At 46.0% G+C, this 26915-nt stretch overlaps 1 protein-coding gene across 3 annotated transcripts in view; it reads left to right on the top strand.

The window, feature by feature from the left end:
- NMT2 (N-myristoyltransferase 2) overlaps positions 1 to 26915 on the top strand; it is a 74666-nt gene that overhangs the window by 25257 nt on the left and 22494 nt on the right. For 2 of the 3 annotated variants that reach the window (XM_060659255.3, XM_060659258.3), the window contains exons 2-3: positions 19191 to 19326; positions 23713 to 23857. In XM_060659255.3, the coding sequence (XP_060515238.1) occupies positions 19191 to 19326; positions 23713 to 23857 (281 nt within the window). Of the gene's footprint in view, positions 1 to 19190; positions 19327 to 19745; positions 19789 to 23712; positions 23858 to 26915 lie in introns of all 3 variants that reach the window. The other variant, XM_060659256.3, reaches the window with a different exon arrangement.

Genomic DNA, 26915 nt, shown 5'->3' with positions numbered 1-26915 from the left:
TTTCCAAGAAGAGTCTTTTTTTTTTTTTTTTTTAAGTTTATTAATTTATTTTGAGAGAGAGAAAGTATGTGGGGGAGAGCAGAGAGAGGGAGAGAGAGAGAAAATCCTAAGCAGGCTCTGCACCGTCAATGCAGGGCCCGATGAGGGGCTCAAACTCACGAACCGTGAGATCGTGACCTGAGCCAAAGTTAGATGCTTAACTGACTGAGCCACCCAGGCGCCCTGCCAAGAAGAGTCTTCGTGAGCAGGGCTTTTTCTTTATTATTCTGAGGATCCGGCAGCATCTCTCCTACCCAGGGGCCATGACATCTGTGTGTCACACACTCCTCCTGGTCTGCAGAAGGCAGACCACAGATAACGCCACCACGGGCAACGCTTGATCTACGTGGGCCTTGACATCATCCTGACATCTCCAGCGACAGGAGTTTCACCTGCCAGTTTTTTTTTTTTTTTTTTAACAGTTCTGTTGAGATATACTTCACATACCCTACAATTCGCCTATTAAAAGTGTACAATTCTGGGGCACCTTGGTGGCTCAGTTGGTTGAGCGTCCCTCTTTGGCCCAGGTCACGATCTCACGGTCTGTGAGTTGAGGGCCCCGCATCGGGCTTGCTGCTCTCAGCCTGTCAGCACAGAGCCCACTTTGGATCCTTTGTCCCCCTCTCCTCCCCCCCCCTCCCCTCCCTCCCTCCCTCCCTCTGTCTCAAAAATAAAATATTAAAAAAAAAAAGTGTGGACTCTAACTGGACTTTCTGGCTCAGTCTGGGCTGTCCCACTTTTTTTTTTTCTTTTTTAATTTTTTTTTTAACGTTTATTTTTGAGACAGAGACAAAGCATGAACGGGGGAGGGGCAGAGAGAGAGGGAGACACAGAATCGGAAGCAGGCTCCAGGCTCTGAGCCATCAGCCCAGAGCCCGACGCAGGGCTCGAACTCACGGACCGTGAGATCGTGACCTGAGCCGAAGTCGGACGCCTAACCGACTGAGCCACCCAGGCGCCCCTGGGCTGTCCCACTTTGAAATAAGTCAAGTGTACAGTTCTGTGGCATTTCGTAGATTCACAGGGTTGTACAGCTATCCCACAATCAATTTTAGAACATTTTCATCACCCCAAAAAGAAACCTGTGTCACTTAGCTGTAACTCCCCGGCCCTCTTCATCCTCCCAGCCCCTGACAACCACTGATCTGTTTTGTCTCCATAGATTTGCCTGGTCTGCACATCTTGTGCAAACGGAATCCTTAGCCTGATGTTCTCAGGCTCCATCCACGTGTCAGTGTTTCGTCTTTCATTGCTGAGAAATATGCCATTGCATGGATGGAACACGTCTTCTTTATTCAGTTGTCAGTTGGTGGGCGTTTGGGGGCTTTCTGCTCGTTGGCTATTACAAATGGTGCTTCTCTGAACGCTCGTGGACAAGTGTCTACGTGGCTGGTTCACGTCTCTCGGGCATACACCTAGGAGTGGGACCACCTGGCAGTGGTTAGCATTTTGAGAAGCTGCCGGACTGTTTTCCGTTTCTGCCAACAGCGAGTGAGGGTTCGGCTTTGTCCACGTGCCTGCCGGCACTCGTTATTACCTTTGGGGATTACAGTTGTCCTTGTGAGTGTGAAGCTGTATGCCTGTCAGTTCTCCTCTCCAAACCGTAATCTGCCAGAGGCTTCTGGAAAGTGGAAAAGTAGTTCTTCCTCATTGAGGGGTGAGGAAGTTCTGCTGCTTATCACTGTGTCACTGCCATCAGATCCGTCTGGGAGTTTGGAGGAGGGGATGGCTAATTTAGTGAGAAGGAGAGGAAAAGGGGGAAAAAAAATTCTTGGTGAGCTAGAGTTAACAAAAATGATTGCCGTTTCTCCATTCTACCACAATAAGTATAATTTAAAAAAAACTTTTTTTAATGTTTATTTACTTTTGGTGGGGGGTAGGCAGAGAGAGAGAAGGAGACAAAGAATGTGAAGCAGGTTCCAGGCTCCGAGCTGTCAGCACAGAGCCTGACGCAGGGCTCGAACTCAGGGACTGCGAAGTCATGACCGGAGCTGAAGTTAGATACTTAACCGACTGAGCCACCCAGGTGCCCCTAATTTATCTTTTATAGAACAAAATTGACACTCAGGACAAAAATTTCTGGATTCTTCATTGGTGGAGAAATTTCCGTCCAATTGGGTAGGCAGGCATTCAGACTAGTTGTAATCTCTCACTCTCTGTCCCTCTGGATTAAAGCATTTTAGAGATTTGGAGATACTTTAAAGTAGGTGTATTAGACAGAAGAGGCTCCCAGTGGTTTCCAGAAAAGCCATAACCAGCAGAGTAAAAGAATTGAGGCAGGACAGGGATAATTCCCTGGATTGGGAAGCCAAGGGCATGTCTTGATGACTTTAGTTACCACCCCCCACCCCCTGCATCCAACAAAGTATTGAGCACATAGTAGATGCACAATAAAGACGTGATGATAGGCTATAGTGTTACAGCAGATACTCGGCACCCAGGAAGAGACAAGCGTCAAGCTCTTGGGGAACCAGAAAAGACTGTTTATTTCGCACTGCTGCCGGCCCAGCAGACTCACGTCCAAAGCTGAGAGCATCCAGCTTGGGTTTTACTGATCTTTTATACATAATGTGCTTCTGGGTTGGGCGGGACTAGTATAGTCAAGCTTCTGGTTCCTGGCTGCTGGCTCATGTCAGAGGCAAGCCTGATACAGAAGCCCAGAGCATGTTAAGGGAGTATCTGGCCTCGGACATTTGGCTGGCCCTTTTTATTTGCATTTACCAGCTTTTCTTCTCAATAGTAAGTTTACCCTGTAGGTAGGAGAACTGTAGCTTTCAGAGTTTTTTAACACCTGGCAATAGGTGATTAGAGTGATCTCAAGAGCCAGAATTATTCACTCATTGATTCAACAAGCATTGGTCATGAAAATCTACTGTCAGGCATTAGAGCGTCACAGACCTTAGGGATACAAACGTGAATAGCTTTCATCTGTTACACGCCCCCCCCCCCCCCCCCCCCCCACGATGTGGTACATCCATAAACCACACAGTCACAGTTCAGCAAGTTGACCACTCTACAAAGGTGCCAGCCATACCCTCTCTACGCAGGGACATTCCTGGAATATTCAGACTCCCAAATTAGAGAATTCGCAAAACCATACTTACCCGCAGCATACTTCCTGCGCCAGTATGTGGCTCTGATGTGTTTAAGCCCAGTTGCTAGTCAGATATTTATGGTTGTCTTTAGCCACCAGATGATTTGAAATATAAACATCACAATAGTACAAATGTGATGAAAATAAACCACTCATTTTGGGGTAGGAACGCGTGACTGTTTTTAGACCACTTGGCTGTCGTTTGGCTGGGTCTTCATGTTGTCTCCAAAAATGCGCACTGCTTTCTATTTCAGGATCAGGAACAGGGAGCTATGAGTCTGCATCTCAAGCACTGTCTCTTCAATAGTTTTTCTCACTATGGAAGGTACCTTTTATTTATGTATGTTTCTAAAAATTTAAAAAAAATTTTTTTAACATTTACTCATTTTTGAGAGACAGAGTGTGGAGTGGGGGAGGGGCAGAGAGGGAGACACAGAATCCGAAGCAGACCCCAGGCTCTGAGCTGTCACCACAGAGCCCACTGTGGGGCTCGAACTCACAAACCGCGAGATCCTGACCTGAGCTGAAGTCAGATGCTTAACTGACTGAGCCACCCAGGCACCCCACCCCACCCCAACCTCTTTTTGGGGGGTGATTTTTTTTTTTAAACGTTGGGAGATACCTTTTATATTTCAACTTTACAGAGGAGTGAATTGTCAATTTTAAATGGAAAAGTTTATGATTTTAATACATAATAACTGAAGGAAAGAAGAGTCCCTTTATGACCTTGCTATTGGGTGATAAGGCTTTGTTATCAATTAGGATACTCTGAGGTATCCTGTGGGTTAAAATAAAAAAAAAGCTCACAGTTCTGTTGTGTAGGTCGCCAAAGGTTTGTCTCCCACCCACACTGTGTGCGTGCAGGCAGGGTCCCCCACTCCTTAGAGGTATCAGGGGTGTCGCTTAGGTAGGAGGCTCCATCCGCTCCTGTGTCAGGGCTGCAGGGCTTGGCGGGAGGGTGAAGTCAGCAAAGAGGAAAGTGTAATGACTCTCCACCTTTCCCCCGGGAGTGACACCTGTCACTTGTTCTAACTTCCCATTGGCTGAGTGAACTGCCTATTCGCACATCAGTTTCCAGGAGATGGGGATGTATGTATATGTGTGGTACTTTCCAGTGCCTGTGGGGGAGGAGATTCAGAAATACTGGTAAAGAGAGTGGCTGGCTGTCAGTAGAGCATGCAACCACCCCCCTCCCCGCTTTTTTTTCCCTCTTTTATAAAGTAGGCTTCACCGAGGAGCCCAGTGTGGGGCTTGAACTCACAACCCTGAAATTAAGACCTGAGCTGAGATCAAGAGTCAGATGCTTAACCCACTGAGCCACCCAGGTGCCCTGAGCATGCAGCTCTTGATCTCGGGGTCGTGAGTTTGAGCCCCATGCTGGGTGTGGAGATTACTTCAGAAAAAAATATTGGTGAGCAGGAATAATGTTTACCACACATCTGAGTAGGAAAACCCTGCTCTCCCGCTGTGTTTCTCCTTTACCTTCCCACTCCTGCCACATCACAGCACTGTGACACCAGGGGTGTGGGCTTTCCACCTAGCTGCTCTGCGACACCAGCTGGGTGCCCTACATACTAACTCCTTTCTGATATTGTCTTCCTGGAGGTCATCTCACATGACTCCCCCCCTCCCCGCTTCAGATGCCAGTCTCAGGCCCCGGTCATCACCCCTGCTTCTGACCAACCAGTTATAAGTTGGGAGATTATACAACCCCTTCCTCAGGCTCAACTAGTTTGAATTCACAGAACTCAAGAAAACGGTGACTTACTGTTTACCAGTTTACTGTAAAAGGATGTGATAGAGGGTACAGATGAACATCCAGATGGACGAGATGCATGCAGCAGGGGATGTGGAAAGAGGCATGAAACTTCCACGCCCTCTCCAGGTGCCCCACCCTCGCAGCACCTCCGTGTACTCCCAACCTGGAAGTTTTCCAAATCCCGTATGTACGTTTGGGATTTTAATGAAGCTTCGTGAGTAGGCATGATTGGTTGTTAACTCCGTTTCCAGCCTCTCTCCCTTCTCTGGAGAATGGTGGGGAGGGCTGAAAATTCCAAGCTTCTTTTTTTCTTTTTGATTGTTTATTTATTTTTGAGAGAGAGAGAGAGAGAGAGCGAGCCAGAGAGCACATGAGCAGGGGAGGGACAGAGAAGGAGAGGGAGACACAGAATCCAAAGTAGGCTCTGGGCTCTGAGCTGTCAGCACAGAGCCTGACGTGGGGCTTAAACTCACGAACCGTGAGATCATGACCTGAGCCAAAGTTGGACACTTATCCGACTGAGCCACCCAGGCGCCCCTGAAAATTCCAAGCTTCTAATCATGGCTTGGTCTTTCTGATGATCAGCGACTGATATATTTTTTTCTACTATTTCATACATTTTACGGAGAAATGACAGACATTCTGTTCCTACGGAGCTTACATTGTAGGGGGAAGAGCAGATAAGAGCACCAGGTTAGAGTGTGCTACGTGGAAAGATGCTCAGATGGCAATGACAGGGGGGTCATTGCGTTGGGGACACCTAATCAGATTAGGGGAGGAGCAAGAAGCTTTCTCGGAGGAGGTGATTCTTGGCGTGAATCTTGAGTGGTAAGCAGTTTACCAGGCAGCAAAGGAGACACGGATGTCCTGGCAGAGAAAACAACATGCTTATCCCCGTAGTAATAGCAGTACCTGCTGCTTATTGGCCGGCTTTCTTTGTGCAGGCCGCTAGACTGCACACTACAGGCCCTGTCTCATTTAGCTTCCCGTGGGCCTCCCATTTGCATCTTACCTACTGCCTTAGGATGATATGCCTCATAAGACAGGACTTTGCTCTGTTTGCTGTTGTTCCGGTAACTGGTGCTGTGTAGCAAACAACAGACATCTGATTAGGCTCACAGATCCTGTGGGTTAGGAATTTGGAAAGAGCCCGGTTGCAAGGGTTTCTCACTGGGGCTCATGCAGTCCACGTTCAGATTTCAGCTGGGGCCGTGGTAAGCGGAAGGCTCCGCCAGACTAGACACCCAAGGTGGCTCACTCGTGTGGCCGGCGGTAGCTGTGGCTCAGCGTGTTCCTCCCTCCGCGTGCCCACCTCTGGCCCCCCCCAAGCAGGGCTGGATTCAGGGTCGCCTGACCGAAAGAGTTATTCCACAAGAAGTGGGTGGGGGCCGCTTGCCGTTCTCACTAGACTTGGAAGTCACATATTGACACATCCGTTGTGAGTGCTTGGTTGTCAGTGAGCCACAAGACTGTAAGTGCACACATTCAGGGGAGTGGGACTATTCCCAGGGCGCAGGGGTGCAAGAGCACCTGGCTCGAGGGGTCCCAAATAGACCAGGGTCAGTCCCTCACCACTGACAACATCCACAGGCAGAGAGATGAGTGGAGGTGAAACAAGAAAGGAATTTATTTCGGTGAGGCCTCAAAGAGTGTCTCCGAAGAGTGTCTCCAAAGTGCTTCCAGGTTTATTTAAGGAAAACATGAGACAGAGGTCGGCGGGTACATGCAGGGGGGCAGTCAAGGTCAGGTCGATCATTGTCTTAGGGGTCTCGCTGGTGTCTAGGGAGTCCCTATTGCTTGAGGAGGTAGTTTTGGTTCCTGTATGGGATGCTTTGCCTGCAGGGTCTTTTGCCTGACTTGACAGATAAGCTGGAAAGAAGAACTTAATCAATTAGGAAGTACTGACTGAGGTCAAAATAGAGGTAGTGGAGGTCTCCTTTCACATCCCCACCGGCAGAACAGCATCCCAGTTCTGTGGAAGGACAAGCCCGTTTCTTCTGTAGCCACTTCCTGCTGACCAGGGATGACGCAGGGATTTCAGACCGGAGGACTCTGACAGGGTAGGATTTCCTTTCCCTAGTCCCTCCTGAAATATACGGTAAGGGAATCTCCACGCTTGTGCGAATAGCATAGGCTCCCATTTGACGAATACAAAAAAGTCAAACAACAACTACAAAGAACAAGAAATATAGCAATGCTAAGCAGGGCATGTTTCCATTTGGAAGGAATCAAATTTAGCCAAGTACTAAAAGAATCTAGAGCTAGAGTGTTTACAGCAGTGATATGTTTGTTTAAATCTTCTGTGGCTTCAGTTTTTGGGTAATTTGGAGTGTAGACACAACATTCTGGTTTTTTTTTTTTTTTAACTTTATTTATTTGGGGAGAGCGAGCGAGCACAGGAGGGACAGAGTGGGAGAGAGAGAGAATCTCAATGCACGCTGATAACACAGAGCCTGATGTGGGGCTCGAACCCACAAACTGGAATCAAGACCTGAGCTACGTAGGCCCCCTGACATAACATTCTGTTTTGATGAGAGTATAGGTTTCTTCTTGGGCTACGGTCATAATATCAGGGGCCATGCTGTGTTTTGTTTTGTTTTGTCTTGTTTTTTAGAGTGCTAGCAGGGGAGAGGGACAGGGTGAGGTGGTGGGGGGAGAGAGGGGGAGAGAGAGAGAGAGAGAGAGAGAGAGAGAGAGAGAATGTCTTAAGCAGGCTGCATGCTCAACATGGAGCCTGATGTGAGGCTTGATCCCACGACGCTGGGATCATGACTTGATCCAAAATCAAGAGTCAGACTGAGTAAGTCACCCCGGTGCCCCAAGGTTCCATCCAGTTTTGAAGGACTGCTTTTCAAATTTATGTGGTTTCATCATTTAGGAGGGTGACTATTTGCTGGGTTTAATTAAAGGTGGCCACTGTATGCTTAGCTAAAGCCTTTACTTGTAATTCTACATTGATAGAGGCAGCTCCTGGGACAAAGGATCAAGGGATAAAACCATCAAGAAGCCCTCTTTGCCTGATGTCTAGCTTTAACAATGTCCTGATTACAAGGAATCACTGGCATGTAGGAGACAACTCCTCTGGGAGATATGGGCATCCCTAAGTGCATCATCCACTTTAATCATAAGGAAGGTGGGCCATCCACTATTTGCACAAGTCCATAGCTAACCCATGGAGTGGGGTTTGCTCCAGCTTTCGAGGAGCATTTTGCTATCCCAGCCATGTAGTAAGTAAGCCATGTAGTAAGTCACGGTGATAGTTGACTTATACAACCGTTGAGGAATCCATCCTATTGTCCAACTGTTAAAATAATCATGTGCCCATGGGGTCCTGTTATTATCCCCGCTGAGTAATAGGCAAGAAGATTGTCTCTATACATGAGCTATCGTGGCCATTCTCTGAAGTTTACCTCAAGTTGTCTAGCTTAGGCAAGCGACAAACATCCCAAAACCACCAAAGCTAGAATTTTATATCCCAAAAGGTGTGTTACTGAAATATAAATTTTCTCTCTAAAATCACCCTATTGGGGTGCCTGGGTGGCTCAGTCGGTTGAGTGTCCAACTTCGGCCCAGGTCATGATCTCACTGTTCGTGGGTTTGAGCCCCGCATCAGGTTCTGTGCTGACAGACAGTTCAGAGTCTGGAACCTGCTTCTGATTCTGTCTCTCTCTCTCTCTCTCTCTCTCTCTCTCTGCCCCTCCCCTGCTTTCACTCTGTCTATGTCTCTCTCAAAAATAAATAAGCATTAAAAAAAAAAAATTAAAATCACTCTCATTTTCATCAGAGATAGCCAAAGTAGACTAATCTGTAAAACAAGTCCAGTTTTAACAAACTTGGCCCAATTATTGGCATAAGCACAGCAAGAATAATCATTGTATAAGTTCTTATAAATCTGCTTTGCTGGGACTTTTTATAATGAATTAAAAAAACATTTTTTTAACGTTTATTTATTTTTGAGAGAGAGAGAGAGAAACAGAGTGTGAGCTGAGAAGGGGCAGAGAGAGAGGGAGATACAGAATCTGAAGCAGGCTCCAGGCTCTGAGCTGACAGCACAGAGCCCAATGCAGGGCTCAAACCCACCAACTGGGAGATCATGACCTGAGCCAAAGTCTGGCGGTTAACTGAGCCACCCAGGCGCCCCTATGATGAATTTTAGATTGAACTCCAAGGCAAATACTTGCCTTCAGATTTGCCTTGCAGTAGGGCACCTGGGTGGCTCAGTCGGTTAAGTGTGTCCGACTTCAGGTCATGATCTCATGGTCTGTGAGTTCGAGCCCCCATCAGGCTCTGCACTGACAGCAGGGAGCTTGTTTGGGATTCTCTGTCTCCCTCTCTCTCTGCCCCTCCCCAACATTCTCCTCCATTCACGTGCATGCTAACTCTCAAAATGAATAAATTAAAAAAAAAAAAAAGATCGCCTGAAATACCTATAGATTTGGACGAATTCCTCTTCTTGAGGTCCCCAAAACATCCTACGGTTTCCTGCAGCCATCAGGAAGTGACCTTCTTTACTCACCTCCTAAGACTGCTGGGAACTCTAAGCAGGGTCAGGCCACCATCTGCAAGCGCTCTGTTGGCTGCATGAAGTCAACCTGAATTAGTTCCTTGAAGCTGTGTGGTCATATTGGAGTCTGTGTGTGTCTCTCCAGTATGACATTCCAGTCAAAACCTTGATAACGTAACCAGCATTTCCAGTGGTGTCCTGTTACAAGGAGGACAGATTTTTATTGAACTTATGCAAATAATTTTATTTTTTTTTTAAATTTTTTATTTTTTCAACGTTTATTTATTTTTGAGAGAGAGAGACAGAGCATGAACGGGGAGGGGCAGAGAGAGAGGGAGACACAGAATCTGAAACAGGCTGCAGGCTCTGAGCGGTCAGCAGAGAGCCCGACGCGGGGCTCGAACTCATGGGCCGTGAGATCGTGACCTGAGCCGAAGTCGGACGTTTAACCGACCAAGCCACCCAGGCGCCCCTATGCAAATAATTTTAATTGCCATGAAGGAAAGAACGCTGGCTAAGAGTTTCCGAAATCTAGAGGGTTTGGGAAGGGAGGAAAGATAAATGTTTCAGTTTGTTCACAAAGGAATATTTTATCATGTTTATGCAAGTCATAGGTATGACAGTTTCCTTAAATCTGGAAGAGCAAACGTTAGAGAACCAGCTCAAACCAGAGTCACAAAACTGTTGTCATCTTCCTCAGTCCATTCAGTCCCTTGTTGCCACCTCTTGTTCTGTTTGAATGCAGCTTTTCCTTTAGTTCCAAAAATTCTTACCCAGTTTAATTTTACGATCTTAAAGATATCAGAAACCTGTAGTTATCAAAAGCCCTTTCAATGAATCTCCTTGAACATGAAACACACTTTCCAAGAGCAAAGGCAAAGTATAAATGACTCAAAAATGGCCATGTTTAAAGATTTGATGAGAGTTCATTATAATGCAGTTGACAAGGAAATCAGGTTATTTCTGTGACATGCAGCGTTTCACCAATTAGAATGTCAAGGGATGGGGCGCCTGGGTGGCTCAGTCGGTTAAACTTCCGACTTTGGCTCAGGTCATGATCTCGTGGTTCATGAGTTCGGGCCCCTCATCAGGCTCTGTGCCGACAGCTCGGAGCCTGCAGCCTGCTTCAGATTCTGTGTCTCCCTCTCTCTCTCTGCACCCCCCCCCCCCCCCATACACACTCTGTCTCTTTCTCTCTCTCAAAAATAAACATTAAAAAAAAGAATGCCAAGTGATGACCTTATACCAAGACATATTAAAACTTGAGAGATTTTATATAAGAACAGTGATACCATTTACCCATACAACATAACCTAAGAAGGTTTATCATCATTTATTTAACAGTGTTCCCCAAATAACATTCCAAATGAACATGCCTAATTAGTCAAAAAGACTTCATTTAGATTTGAATATTTAGGAACTTTTGTTAAAAACTTCAGAAGGTTTTAAAGCACATACCCAAATAGGATTACAGATCATTACAAAACTTAATATTTAATTATCTGTTTAACCAAGGGTGGAAGGGTACCTAAGTTGTTAGCAAAACTTAGGTCCTTTAGTAATGAGAAGTTTCTGTTCTCTTAAGTAATCAAAGACCTGATAAAGACAAAGCATAGAAACTTTGTTTTTCTGGGCAGATAAAGAAACAAAAGCTTTGTTTACAATCTCTTATCAAGAGTAGACCAACAATCCGAGAAAACTTTGTCTTTTTAACAGAGAGAAGAGCCAAGCTTCAGTCTTAATACAGGTGTCCTTTTAAAATTCATTCATGCCTGCCTGAGTCCTAACCACACATAAAATTCTTTTCCAAAGATTCCCTTCACGGGGCTCCTGGGTGGCTCAGTTGAGCATCCAACTTTTGATTTGGGATCACGTCCTGATCTCACATGTCGGCATGGAATCCGTGTTAGGTGTGGAGCAGGCTTGGAATTCTCTCTTCCTTCCTCTGTCCCTCTCCAGCTCGCATGCGCACGCACGCTCTTTCTCTCTCTCTCTCTCAAAAAAAAAAAAAAAAAAAAAAAAAAAACCAAAAAGCAATGATTTCCTTCACAGACCTTCTACAACTTTCTTCTCACATTCAGATTTTGTTTTAAGTTTTCCCTCTTTAAATAGCCAGTCTCATTTTAGGACAAGTTACTACTTTTCCCTCAATAAAAATGTATTCCCATTCTTCATAACTTTCTTATAAAAGACATGTCTTACTTTCCCTGCATACAGAGTTGCTTTCCTGGTCATTTCTTGGCAGTCTCAATTACGTTGATCAGACCTTTTACTTTTAGAAACGTTAGTCTCCGGTGAAAACTAAGCAGTAACCAATTGTGAACTGTCTGTTACACCATCTTTCATTTGGAAGGAGTCTTAAAAGTGTTGAGTGCGTGTTGAAAACTACCACAGTCCATCTTCTGGCCAAAAATTATATTCTCCCATATGTGGACTACATTTACTCTCCCTAAGACCCTTTCCAGAATCATATCTGTGTTTTGGCTTATATATTAGGCTCAAGCTTTAAGTCTAGGATCTCATCATGTAAACTGAGTCTAGGTGTGATCATGCCCACTTCCTACACATCCCTTGTGAAATGGTGGACAGGTGTCAGAGAGCCCTGGTGGATATTTCCATCCCAGAGCGGGTTAGTAGAGAGCAAACCATACTCAATGGTCTGTGGCAGTTCTGAAATCCAATCAGGAGCGTATTGATGAGGTTTTGGGGTGATGGGTTTGTGAGTCCCAGAGCTGATGACCGAGAAAGAATTCTCGAAGATGTCTTTGGCGCAAAAAGGTGATTTTATTGAAGCTCATGGACGGGAACCATGGGCAGGAAGAGCTGCATCGGGGTTGTGGGGAGACATTGTTTTATGGAGTGGGGGGACATAGAGTCAAGAGGGAGTTTCCCAAACAGACTTTCACATGCTAAAGACTTTCTGGAGGCCTAGCTATTGTCAAGCTAAGGTTGTTTCTCCCTGTTGCAAAGTATTAAGACAGTAGGGAGTTCCTGGACTTTAGGCTATGATGGGATTGCCTTTTTCTGGTAAACTGGTGGATATTCTTACAGTTTAACCTTTTTTGTTTGTTTTTGTCCTTTCCTGTTTTTGGGTAGCCTGGAGGGTCCAAGGAATATCATACATGTCCCATGGTGAGGGGCAGGGGGAGAGGCTGCTGTTAGCCTGCACTTTGCCCTCAACCTGCCCCACGCTCCCTCATCAGTGTCTCCAGCTCCTGAATCCAAGTTCAGTCCCAGTCCTTGGGAGCTGTCCTCCGTGGCTCTGGTGTCTTGTCTTTCGGGCTCTTGGTGCTGGCTTTCCAATCACCCTTCCAAAAGAAAATGGACTTTGCACCTGAGTAACCTTTGCTTCCTGCCTATAAAAGGTTGAGGGTCCAAAGTCTTGTTTCCATTTTGTTCTGCTCTCTTTCAAGCGGGTATAATGCTTTTAGAAAGGTGTTGGGGGCTCTCCTGCAGTTTTCATTTTAATCCACTCTGTTAGACAAAAGCCACCCAGAATTCTCTTCTTTCAGATAAGCTTTTCTCTTTGTTGGGTTCCTGGTAAGGATGCTGTAGGAAAGAGATTCTTAGAAGCTCTGTTTACAGAGGATAGACAAGTCCCATCCTTCAAGAGATTTAGAAGGCCTTTTGTCTGTCTGGAACGTCCAAAGGCACCACCTTAGATCTTTCTCAGGTCCTCACAAAGGGTCATACAGCTCCACCCTAGTGTTGAGTTTCTGTCCTGAGGCCATTTCTTAATGTGCAAACCCCGTGCCTTCTGAAGATGCTGGGAATGAGGAACACTTATTTTTTAACCTACAAAGTACTGGGTGAGTTTATATGTTCTCTGACTTCCACTTGGAAACAGAATAGCTTATTCTTTCTTCAGTTGATCTCTCTCTTGCCATTATCAACAGCTGGGCAAAGCCAGCAGCTGCAACCCTCTGCTCAGAAATCTTTTTAGTTAGATCATCAGCTCGTAGGTACATTTTCTGTACATCATCACCGGCCACAGCTTTATAAATGTTCCTGTAGTATGTAACACGGGTCCCCCTTCCTCGATCAGATTCCATATTTGAAAATGAAAAAGTCACTGAAATAATCATGACATGAAACACTGTCTCCCTTTTTCTTGGCGCCCTTGCCTTGTGTTTTGGGGATTTATTAGAGTGGCCCTCCATTTCCAGGCACCGCATTTCTGATCCAGATTTATTGCTGTGTAATAGATCATCGCCAAGGCAGTGACACGGAACAGCGGTCACTTTGTTATGCTCGCACCTGCTGTGGGTAAGGAGGTGGAAAGGCAGTTTCTCACTTGGTGTCTTGTGCAGGTGCAGGCCTGACCGAGCTGGTGGTCCTGCCGGGCTCCCTCCCCCCGCCCCCGTTGCTGCCGGCAGCTGCCCAGAGGCCAGGCCGGTGCACTGTCCGCCGTCCGCTGGCCCAGCCCTCTTGGGGTGCTTGGACCTCTTCCATGGCTCCTGGCTGCCCCCAGAGTGACATCCTCAGGGAGCCAGGTGGAAACTGCATGGCCTTTTGTGACCTAGCGTCCAGAATCACACGGTGTCTCTCCTGCTGGGTAAAGAGCAGGGGTGACAAGCTTGCCCAGATTCGAGGGGAGGAGAATTGACTCCACCTCTTCTTGGGAAAAGTATCAAAGAATTTTCAGACATGTTTGGAAATTGCTTGCACCCGGCATGGTATCTGGCAAAAAGAGAAGCTCACTAGGTCATTGCATCCAATAAATCGGCCGGTCTGCCTCCCTTATTGTATTTGCTTATCAGTCTTTAGCAGGTGCAGTGTGACCCAGTAATAACAAGTTATGTTACAACGGGGCTTGTATTTATAATGTATTCTTGAAAAATAGAGACATGGTACTTCACACTTTTATTCCAAATGAATTAGAAAGCTAAATATTATTTTCCAAAAGTCATAGAGTCAATAGAGGGACAACACAGAAGGATGATTATATAGTTTTAGAATAGGCAAGGTCTTTCTAATAAGCAATGTTTAAAAGCCCCAGAAGCCACAAGGGAAAATTTTTTAAGTATTAGTCTCCACCAAAATGTTAAATGTCTGTACAGGAGAAGATACCATAAAAAATACACCGGGTAGAGTATTTGCAATCTAAATTATACACAACAGCTTAGACAGTGTGATGCAGACATGAAGCAGTATTGCACAGGGCCGTTGGAAGGATGAAAGAAAAGTGCCCGAAGTAAAAATACTTAACACCTGATAGGTTCCATCCACGTGGTTCTAAAGACCACCTACAAATCAACTTTTTAAAGACAGGGCTAACAGAAAAAGGATATGAGTGAGCAATTCATGGAAAACTAGAAGCGGTCCATTAACACGAAAAGATGTATAGCCGCGCTCCTGATTAAACAAAGAAAAATTAAATCTTCAGTGAGACTTTTCTACCTGTCAGAGGATCAGGGATGAAAAAGAATGGTAATATTTCAGTATTGGCAGAGAGGCTGGGACACTGACGTTCTCATCTACTTACACGGCTCTTTGTTCCTTTATAGGTGAGGTGTGTTTTGCCTCTGACTTCTTTCAGGGTTGTTGGTTTTTTTTTAATCTTTGATTTTCAGTAGTTTGAAAATGATAACGCCTGTGCTGAGGCGGAGTGTTTTTTGACATGTATCCTCCTTGGTGTTCTCCGAGCTTCCTGGGTCTGTGGTTTGGTGTCTGACAAAATGGGGGAAATTCTCAGTCATGTCACTTAAAATATTTTTTCTTTAATTTTTTTTTTTAACGTTTATTTATTTTTGAGACAGAGAGAGAGCATGAACAGGGGAGGGGCAGAGAGAGAGGGAGACACAGAATCGGAAGCAGGCTCCAGGCTCTGAGCCATCAGCCCAGAGCCCGACGCGGGGCTCGAACTCACGGACTCACAGACCGTGAGATCGTGACCTGAACTGAAGTCGGACGCTTAACCGACTGAGCCACCCAGGCGCCCCTCAAATATTTTTTCTTAATGCTTATTTATTTTTGAGAGAGAAAGAGAGTGCAAGCAGGATGAGGCAGAGAGAGATAGAGAGAGAGAGAGGACAGAGGATCCGAAGCAGGCTCCCACTGACGGCGCAGAGACCGATGTGGGGCCCAAACTCACAAACTGTGAGATAGTGACCGGAGCCAAAGTCAGACGCTTAACCCACGGAGCCGCCCAGGCGCCCCTGTTTCACATATTTGGTTTCTGTGCTGGCCTATCTGGTTTCTGTGCTTGGTCTCTTTTCCAGCTGTGTATTTGGCCTTTCAGTACGCCTTGTAATTTTCTCTTGATAGCCAGACACGAGGTACTTGGTAAGAGGAATGGCCGTAAGTGGGCCTTTGGTAGCATGGTGGCACGGTGTGGGCCGGGGAAGTTCCGTGGTCCCGCGATTGGGCCCCTGCTGGCCTTTAGTGAACCTGTGCCTCTGGACTGCAAACTCACTTGTGCTTTCTTCAGTTTTCTTCTCCCCGCGTATGTGGGACAGGATGCCACAGTGGGCTGGGGTCGGATATTTCCTTTCCCCATGTCTGTTAGGCTCTGGTCGACTGGTTTCTCCCGGGGGCAGGCCTTGTTGAGAACAGTGCACTGGCGGATTTCAGAACGTCACCTCTTCGCCTCCCACTGCCAGGCGTGTGTGAGGAGTTTTGTCTGGTATTTGCTGTGGGAACCTGATTGGGCTCCTGGAGGTAAAGTGTGGGTCCCCTTCTCCACACGCAGGGCCCAGCACTTGGTCTGTTACATTTGGGGTTTTCTTTTCTTTTCTTTTCTTTTCTTTTCTTTTCTTTTCTTTTCTCTTTTTCTTTCTCTTTTTCTTCTTTCTTTCTTTCTTTCTTTCTTTTTTTTAATGTTTATTTTTGAGAGACAAAGAGAGACAGATTGCAAGCAGGCAAGGGGCAGAGAGAGAGGGAGACACAGAATCCGAAGCAGGCTCCAGGCTCCGAGCTGTCAGCACAGGCTTGAACTCACAGACCGTGAGATCATGACCTGGGCTAAAGTTGGACGCTTAACCGACTGAGCCACCCACACGCCCTACATTTGGGGTTTTCTTCCTTGAGCAGCGGCTCCCATGGAGATGTGCACTCCTCTGGCTTTGCTCTGGGAAGCCTCAATACCCTGTATTCACCCATCCATCTCCAGTCTTGGGGCCTCTAGTTTGCCCGGTGCCCTTGCCTTTCTCTTGGATCCAGTAGGAATTGTTGATTTTTCAGTCTGTTAGGATGGAGCAGTGATTTCTAAGCTCTTTACATGCAGAACCAGAAACTGATTTACTGTTGGTGGAGAGGCTATTGGTACAGTTTAGTAAAGTGATCTTCATTTTCTTACTAAAACTAAAAATGTGCATGCTCTTTGACCTAGCATTTCCACCTTTGTGAAAGCATAAAGATGTAAATACCAGAATTTTTTTTTTTTGGCAGTAGGATTTTTTAATATAGAACTGGTTAAATAAAATATATATTTACACAATGGAATGCTCTCCACCTGCTAAAAAGAAATGAGGTAGCTCGGTGTATCCTGACATGGAAAGGAGTCTAGGGAACATTAAGTGGAAGGAGAAAAAAAGCAAGGTGGCAAATGGTATGTTGGTTTTTTTTAATGTTTGTTTAGTTTTGAGAGAGAGAGAGAGAGAGAGAACACGTGTGCACAAGCCTGTGTGAGTGGGGGAGGGGCAGCGAGAGGGAGAGAGGGAGAATCCCAAGCAGGCTCCACGCTGTCAGCACAGAGCCTGTCGTGGGGCTCAATCCCACAAACCGTGAGATCATTACTGAGCCCAGACGCTCTGTCATCTGAGCCACCCAGGGGCCCCAGCAAATGGTATGGTTTTAAGATTCAGTTTTTGTTTAAAACTTATGCATGATAGGGGCGTCTGGGTGGCTGAGTCGGTTGAGCATCCACCTCTTGATTTCAGCTCAGGTTATGATCTCACGGTTCGTGGGGTTGAACCCTGCATCCAGCTCTGAGCTGACAGTGTGGAGCTGGCTTGGGATTCTCTCCCTGTCTCTCTGCCCCTACCCTGCTCTCACGCATACTGTCCGTCAAAAAGGAAAAAAAGAAAAAGAAAAAAAAAAACCCAACTTATTCATAGTAAAAACGAAGCCATGCTTAGAGAAGAAAGAATATTTTGGAAGAATATATACCAGAAAAACCATTGGCTGCCTTTGAAGGACAATGTTCTAAAGCTGTTAATATATATCAGTTAATATATATCAGTAAGACTTGTGTCTTGTATGATGCATGTATATTTGATAATTAGGTAAAAATTCAAGAGAGAAAGCAGGCAGCAAAAGATAATTGAGAACAATAGAATGGAACTGATTGTTTCTATCACTTTTCCCTACGTCCAGGCAATAATGCGGTAGTAATCTTGGACTCTGAATTTTAACTTACCTTCTGGGAATACTTTGGTAGCGTAGATCCAGGTAACTGGAAATTGCAAATCTCTCTGTGTTTCTTTTGCTCTTTCAGAAGGTGACAGCCATAAGTTGACAAGAGTTCCAGACAGAAATGTTTTACCAGTGAACGTTTTTTTTTTTTTTCACATAGAATTTTTTGTTGTTCATTCCTCTTGTTAAATTGTTTATTAAGGACAATTTCCCTTCTGCAGAGAAGTGGTTTCTTTGGCTCTGTGGTGTTGAGATTAGTGGCTTGTTGTACCCAAGAGATGTTTATAATGGAGTTTTTTACATGTATCTCTCCCTTAAAGGGCTGACTGACTAAAAAAGTAGGTTAGCAGAGCAGTGATACATGTGAGAGCTGTTTGACTTCCATGATAAAATATGATCTGTATCTACAGTCTTCCTGCTCTAATGATATCTGAGATCTAAGCACCTGTACTATGACTGAGTGTAGACTGATGATTCTTTGTTACTTGTCCTGTTAACTTCGCATCTAAATTTCATTTCCTGCTTTACATCCTGTTGTGAGTTTCTGGATCTAATCCCATCCTGTGTGTGAGGGGGTGGGGCTTCCCACACGACACCAGGCAGTTATAGGTCACAAGTAGAATTCTCATACAGTTGTGCCGTGATACTATCTACCCAGAAGTAGTATCAGATTCCCTGGGGTAGGGGTTCAGTCCCGCCAGACTGCTCCCACCCCACCCTGTCCCCCCACTTCAGACGCCAGCTACAAACCCAAGTTGTCACCTGAACTTCTGACCAGCCAGCTGTAAATCAGAGGTTCCCAAGACCCCTGGTCTGATTTGATTTGTTAGAACAGCCACAGAACCGAGAGAAACATTTTTTTTTTTACTAGATCACCGGGTTATCAGAAAAGAAATCAGTCGCGCCCCATGGGAGAGATACGCAGGGCTGGGTGTGGGGAAGGGGTGTGGAGCCTCTGTGCTCTCTGAGCCCGCTACTCTCCCTGAACCTCCCCGTGTTCACCAGCCCAGAAGCTCTCCGAACCCTGCCCTTTTGGGTTCTTATAGAGGCTTCGATACGTAGACGTGACTAATGAAGTCATTGGCCATTCTGCTGCCCCTCTCTCCTCCCTGGGGGTTGGGGGCTGGGACTGAAAGTTCCAAACGTCTAACACATGGTAGGCACCGCTGGCAACCAGCCCCCATCCTTAGACGCTTTCCAAAAGTCACATCATTAACATAAGAGACATTTTTAAGCTCTTGTCACGTAGGAAGTAGGTACGAGAGCTATATACTTGGTCATCTGAATGGTCAAATATCTTTGTTTCTTATAAATCACGGTATCATGCATCCTGACAGCTTTTTTTCCCCCTGCCTGTGTCTAATTTGTGTTGTCCTAAATGATTAACTTTATATAATGATTTTTTGTTCTTGTTTTGCCCTCTGTAAATTTCCTAACAGAAGTCCCGGAGCAGACTTGGGTGCCAAAAAGAAAAAGAAGAAGCAGAAGCGAAAAAAGGAGAAACCAAATTCCGGAGGCACCAAGTCAGACTCGGCATCTGATTCCCAGGAGATTAAAATCCAGCAGCCTTCAAAAGTGAGCCCCCTGTTTTATTGTCCCCTCTGTGGTTTCTCACGCACGTGAGAGCTGGTTTGTGCAGCTCGGTGCCGTGTTGGGGCACCCTTAGGGATTTGCTGTGGCTGTATGCTGGAGGGCACTATACCTGGAGGCTATTTACAGCCTCCTGAAGCTGATGTTAAGTACCTGAATAACTAAGAGGTACAGACTGAGTTTTTGTGTGTATGTGCATAGAGCCTGCAATTTTCCTTTTTCTCAGAGCAAATTAGTACGTAGATTGTAGCGAAAGAAGTTAAGTCTCATTGGGAGCTTGTTAGGTGTGCTGTTTTTTTTTTTTTTTTTTCTTTTTTGAAGTTACACTTACTATTTAATTACTTTTAGTTCAGAAGATATTCACATTGTAATTTTTCTGGGTGTCTGTCTAATTACCTGAATAGCACAACACCATCTGGCAGCAGATTCCAGCGGGAGCAGCCACGGGTAAGTCTTCGTTGACCTTGGGTCTGACCAGTCTTCAGTGGCCGTTCTCAAATTCCATTGCCGAGGGTGGGAAATCGCTCCTAACATTCCCGCTGGAGAAACACCCATCCAGGACCAAACCAGCAGTTGTCCCGCTGAGCCCCGTGTTGGCAGATTGCCGGCCTCGTGGAGCTCTGGTGGGACAGATGGCAGGCGCCCCTTCCTGTGTGGCCAGCCGCGGTCCCCTGGCCGTGAACACAGGCCTTGTGTGCTGGCCACAGGGACGCACAGAGCCCTCTTGATGCGAGAAACTCACAGCGTGGAAAGGGGCAAGATTCGAAGGAGGACGAGGCAGAGATGTTGCGGACGGTCACAGCTCCGTGTGGGTTTCCTGGGTAGCGCGTGGTATAGCGGAAAGGGCTCGGGAGTGGACCGGGGAATGTGGGCTCACGAGACGCGTGGGTGTCACCCCCTTTGCGCCTGTGTCCTCACCTGCGGCGTGGGGGTCATGCCTTTTGCCTCCTGCCCCAACTCACGGGGCCATGAGGAGGAGGTTACAGTTAAATGATCTCTGTATTATAAAGCACTGCCTACATGGTGGTTATTAGCGCTATGCAAGTTTCGTGGGGCTGAAGGTTTTTTTCCTTGTGCACAGATGACACTTTATCACGAGAAGCGAATCTTGCAGGCAGTCTCTCTTGTTGTTACCGTTTTCCGCGTAAGGACCAGGAGTCACTGAGAGGATACTTACTTTGCCCAGTTTCCCTCTGTGGGGTGAGAAGAAAACAGGGTCTTCCCCCGCCCCTCGCTTTTCAGCTCGTCTCTCAGGTGATAAATACTCTGTCCACCAGGCATACTTTCCGAGGTCACTCAATTAAGGTGCACCGTAAACTCATTTTTCCCGTTCCTCAGTCGCTTCGTCGGATCCCTGCGGTGTCACTTCTAGGCCGCTGTGACCCTCCTTATTGCTTCTCCCATCACCGACAGCCCGTTGCCCTCTCCACACCCCCCAGTGGTTTTGCACTCTTCCTTTACTTCTGAAGGTCACTTACAAGAAACTAGAGCTAGTACCGCAGGAGGAACTGCTTGCATCATATGGTAGAGAAATTATTTTCTTTTTAGGTCGAGAATACATCACAATGTTTTAATGCGGGCCTTTTTCTCCATTGCATTTGTTTAAAAAAATTTTTTTTAAGGTTAATTTTTTTTTGAGAGAGAGACACACACAGAGTGTGAGTGGGAGAGGAGCAGAGAGAGAGGGAGACACAGAATCTGTAGCAGGCTCCAGGCTCTGAGCTGTCAGCACAGAGCCTGATGTGGGCCTTGAACCCATGAACTGTGAGATCGTGACCTGAGCCCAAGTCGGACGCTTACCCGACTGAGCCACCCAGGCGCCCCTCCATTGCATTTTGTTTTAAACTGGGGCTTCTTTTCCCTTACACTAGATGCTGGCTCTGGATAACCCTGTAAATTACAGCGGGTGGTGTTTCGGACATGCCCTCCTCTGCACTCAAGGGCCAGAATAAGATGGTATTTGTCTGGATTCTTTAGACGTCTTAGTGGTGGAGGGCCTGGACATTTTTCCAGGGTATTAAATTGAGAAAATAAAGGGCACTGTTGGTATTTAATATTCCACCGAGGAAAAGAGGTGTGCCCGACGTAGGGATATGGTAGCGGGAAGCTAACATGGGGTTGATACACATCCTCACCTCCCCTAACACCAAATCGTTTCCCCTTAGGTGGTGCTGCTGTGTGGAAGGTGGATGGATAGTTTTAAGAATATATCATAGCTAGGGATGAGCGCTGGGTGTTGTATGTAAGCGATGAATCATGGGAATCAACCCCCAAAGCCAAGAGCACACTGTATACACTGTAGGTTAGCTAACTTGACAATAAATCATATTAAAAAAAAAGAAGAAAATATCATAGCTGAATTTTCCTTGCTGCTTTATGACCATGGATTTGAAAATTGTGCTCACTTGTATCTACTTTAAGAAAGCACTTAAAATAGTGAGCATTCAGATATAAATATTTCATGAATGGTCATTTTGTGGAAAGACTGCTAGTCAACCTGATGAGGCTAATGAGGTAGGGTTGACACCACTCTGAGGTCTTTATGGAGCTGAGATAGGATTGGCTCCTTTGGAGCAAAGATGCTGATTCATGTCGGCCGCAAAACTGCTTGAGTTTGGTATGTTAGGGATTGAGAATTTAACTCCAAAATTAGGAAAGAAAAATTCGCATGACAGATTCAGTGCAGGCACTGTGTAGGTTCAAATTTGCTTTTAAAAAGATAAACGGGTGCGTGTTCAAGCATTACTGGTTGAAATATGCTGTGCTCTGAGTTCCTGGTTAAATTATAGGTCTTCAAAGAGACTGCTTTGTTGGGGGTTCAAATGCATGTAAATTTCATTTTGCTGGCAATCAGTCCCTCTTATGTTGGAGGTTCAGAAGAGACCAGAGCAAGAGAAATCTAAAAATACAATAAATGGGACTAGCCAAAGTATTTTTTCAAGTTAATGTGTGTAATTGAAATCTGATCTTCGTGACTTAGACCTCTATGAAAATACCAGATAAACAGCTTACAGAATTGTGGCAGTCCTGGGTGATGCCGTTGGACTTAGAAGTGGAGACGATACTGACCTCAACCCATCTCTGGTTAGACTCCAGCACTTTGTTTCCTTGAGTTATTGTAGTGGCAAGAATCCTAAGCAAACCCAGTGACAAATCAAAGACAGGGCAGTCTGTGTTAAATAAACCCTGTTTTGTACTGTGGCACATGGGTATAGCTTCCCAAGTCAAAGGATCAACTCCAGACCACAGACCTCAGATTCAAAGTTGAACAGAAGTCCAGAGCCACTGTTAATAAACCAGCGAGTGTCGATGGTACCTCTCCTTGGTGCCCATGGTGTGTTGACATACAGGAAAACCGAAGGGCTCTGAAATTCTCGTCAACCACTTCTGAACTACATGAAGAGCATTCTTCGTGTGGCATCAAAGTTCTAAAACTAATCATTTTGTGTATTGAAAAAACTCCGTGATTTTACTATTCAGCACCGCGTGCTCTCATTTTAGGAATAGTCTCATTTTCCATGTGGAATTGCATTATTTGAGGGATTAAAAAAAAAGAGCTGGGAATCTTCAGAGATAAGAGGAATGTTGGCTTCGAGGAAGGAACCTTAGAATTTAAAGATACGTTCGTTTTTCCAGACTGAGAATATGTTTTACTTAAAAAGGTTAGTTTCCAACACTTGGGTTGGGGAAAACAGGCTGTGGTTGCCAAAGAGCTAAACTCTCGGAAGAAACTGCTCTTTGGAAGGTTTTGTCTCTGGGGGAGGATCCGGGCTGGGAGAGGGCAGGGGGTGGTCCAGGAGGAAGGCGTTCGTAGTGAGATTTTCTTTCTTGATTAACTTCCTTCCCAGCTTAGCACTCAATTCACAGTTCTTTCTGTCTTCTTTTTCCCTTTTTTTTTTTTTGAACTAAAATTTCCCTTTTCTGCCTGGTTTGCATCCTAGCAGTCCTTTCCTTTGTCCCCACGTTGCTGCTGCCGAGCACTAACCCTAACAGTGACACCAAGGGTGTGCCTGACTGGCTGCTGTAGGGCAGTGACTCATGCGTGTGTGTCACTCCTCCCTGCCGCTCCTTCCAGATGAGTGATGGTGGCAGCCAGGTGGGACCCTGAAGCCAGCGGGTGGTTGGCTTTACCTCAGATTCCCAAAACCGTCAAAGCCCCATTAAAGCTACGGAGCTGTTGTGATCTTTAACATAACGCGTTCACTTCTGTTTTAGTGCGTTAGCGCTTGAGCCCAAGACCCTGACCAGGCTTAGAGGAAGATTGTGTTTTTGGTGTTGTCGTCTCCAGGGCAGATACACACGTGTCTGGCCCAGGTTTTGGAGCCACGTAAGCTTCCTCATCTTTGTGTCTGTGTGTCTTTGCTGTTATAGAATCCCACCATTCCAATGCAGAAGTTGCAGGATATCCAGAGAGCAATGGAGCTGTTGTCCGCATGCCAGGGCCCCGCCAGGAACATTGATGAGGCTGCCAAACACAGATACCAGTTTTGGGACACCCAGCCGGTACCCAAATTAAGTAAGCTTTTCTGCCTTTTCCGTGCCCCCCTCTCCCCCCACCCCAAAACACAGCTGGGTTGACAACAAACAAAAAACACAAAAGGAACTTCACTTAACATATTTGCTTTATGTCACAGATTAGAAATTTACACAAAAGTCATATTTTTCTTTAAAATATAAATATTGCGTAGTGATATTGGCTTTCAGCAGAAACAGTTTTAGAGTCGCATTCCTCTTCCTATAAAAAAACCCAGGTTTCTCACTTGAAACATTCGTATATTTTTAAAAATGTGTAAAAGGGAGCGCCTGGGTGATTCAGTTGTTTAAGCGTCCGACTCTTGGTTTCGGCTTAGTCACGATCTCACGGTTCGTGAGCTCGAGCCCCACATCGGGCTCCTCACTGACAGTGTGGAGCCTGCCTGGGAGTCTCTCTCTGAGCCCCTCCACTGTTTGCATGCCCTCTCTCTCTCCCCCAAAATAAAAAAAGTTAAAAAAAAAACTAAAAAATAAAATACATATATATATAAAAGTCTCAGAACCAGTTTTGGTTTTAAGCTTCACGGAAGAGTTTTCCCTGTACATAAATTTTTAGCCGTCTCACATCTCAGTTATTCCAAAAGACACAGGAAATTTGCCCTATTCAACCTAATTGAAATGGAAAATGTTATGCCTCTTAACAAGAGGATTCTGCACACTCACCACTGGTGTTAACTGTTAGCAGTGGGAGAACGTGGCAGCACAGCGAGGGGACGGGGCCCCTCGGGAGGTCTCCAGGGGCCCCTCGGGCAGCGGGCATCGCTCTGACTTTCTCCTGTTACGTGTCCATAAACATCATTTGAAGTGTTCTCTTTTCACAGTAAAAAGGGTGATGATATAAATGCACTAAAATTGTTTTAACTGCATAAAAAGCTAAACCCACTGCTTACTGTTATCCTCATATGAAGATAGATGATAATTATTTCTGTGTTTTTCCTTCTTGATTGTTCAGCTTCCAGCATCTGTGTCAGGTAAAGGGTTACGTGTCATCCAGATCTCATAATAGTTCACTGACGTACAAATAACCAGTTTTGTCGTATAAAAATCAGGGAACAATCGTCTGTGCCTTCAAATAGTGGTTTTCACACTTTTTAAAGTTACCGCTCGCCTCGCAGCCACACATGTTAAAAAGCACGGGATTTGGAGTGTGAAAGATAGAAGAAAGCAGTTATCCTCACTGGTCTTTTCTTTCAGGCTCTAGAAATAAATGTATTTGGTAGTGGAGGAGGGAGACTCTAGCATGAATTTACAGGATTTTAAATGCCATTGAATCGAGGGACCGTTAGCTAAAGCAGTGTAGGTCTATTGACTGAATGTTTTGGGTTCAGCTGAGTGCTGCTTGGCAAGCTGTTGGTGGTTTTTAGGTCAGTGCCCCGGGGGACAAGAGAGCCTCCTGTAGCCTGACTCTAAGCAGAGGTCCTGGAGGGACTCTAAGGGAGCAGCTGAGAACCTGACCACTCAGACTGGCTTGATGGAGCCTCAGGTATTCATAGGGGGGGTGAGCTGGTGGAGCGGATATAAAGAGGGATGTGACAAAGGCAGGGGTTAGAAAGAGAAAACGAAACCCCTTGTAGCTGGTACAGATCCTGTGGCTTCCACCCCTAAAAAGGTGATGCCAAGAACCTGTACCTGAGGGTCATTAATTCAGCAGGTATTTGTTCCTTGTTTTCCTTCCGGTTCTGTTTATTTATTCATTGGAGTATAATTGACATATAGCATTGTTTTAGTTTCGGGTGTACAACATAACGATAGGGTGTTTGCATACATTGTAAAATGACCCCCACAGCGGGTCTGGTTATCATCCGTTACCACACAAAGTTACAGTTTTTCTTTTTCTTATAGTAAGAACTTTTAAGATCTTCTCTCATAGCAACTGCCAAATAAATCACGGGCTGTACATGACATCCCCAAAATGAACTTGTTTTTATAACTGGAAGTTTGTACCTTTGACCCCCCCCTTCACCCATTTCACGCACCACCACCCCCCCCCCCCCCCGACAACCACCAATCTGTGTCTGTGAGTTGAGAATTTTTGGTTTTTAGGTTCCACAAATAAGTGAAATCATACGGTATTTGTCTTTCTCTCTCTGGATTACTTCCCCTCCCATGATGCCTTCAGGGTCCATCCATGTTGTCACAGATGGCAAGGTTTCTTTCTTTTTGACAGCTGAGTAAGATTTATCAGTTATTTGTTGAGTGTCCATTATTAAATGCCGTGGGCAACGTACCGGAGAAACAGTGATGGGAGAAAACGGTAAAAGTGGTGGCCAGGTGGGGGTGGAGGGAGAGCATCCTCCAGGCAGGAAAAAGCTTTAGTCAGGGAGAGATGCTGTGGGGAAAGCGATGTGTAAGCTTCTGTCTGAAAACACTCAAGCTGCCAGCCACGTGGCGAGCAGGAGAAGGGCCTCACGTGCAGGGGGAGGGAAGCCGTGAGCCATGAGCCTGAGGGTGGTCCCTGAGGATGGATCCAGAGAGCCAGGCCAGGTGGGCGGCCAGGTGGGCGGCCAGGTGGACGTCAGCCACGGGAAGAGCCCGGGTTCTCTTCCAGTTGCGTTGGGAAGCCGTGGGGAAGGAACCTGGAAAAGGGCGCCTTTGTGGAAATCGCTAGCGACGTTTATGACTTTGGCCGTAGTGGCAACATTCCAGGCGGAGAGCAGTGAACAGTCCTGAAATTAGTTGTAGATTTTGCTGGGAGGGGTCGGAGGTCACTGCAGCCCTTCCCTCCCCCGCAACCAGGTTTTTGAAATGCAGAGTAAGAGGACACCGACTCCAAGCTGTGCTGTGTGGGGGCTCTGTAATCTGGGGGTTGAGGCTCAGAAGTCCCTGTCATTTCATAATAAACACCTTGTCACTGCATGACAAAGGATTTCTCCTCTTATTTGATTGGTGAGATAACAGCCCTTCTCCACTACCCAGCTGCCCTGTTGTCACTCCAGAAGTGGCTGAAACGGTAGCATGGTTTCAAAGATTATATTCCACCCCAGGCCCCTAAAAATGGTGTCGTTTTACGGAACGGACCATTTTGGGTCATCCGAATACTT

Source organism: Panthera onca, chromosome B4, assembly GCF_046562875.1.
Source record: "Panthera onca isolate mPanOnc1 chromosome B4, mPanOnc1 haplotype 2, whole genome shotgun sequence".
NCBI classification, from domain to species: Eukaryota; Metazoa; Chordata; class Mammalia; order Carnivora; family Felidae; genus Panthera; species Panthera onca.
This window is presented reverse-complemented; position numbering and strand designations above follow the sequence as displayed.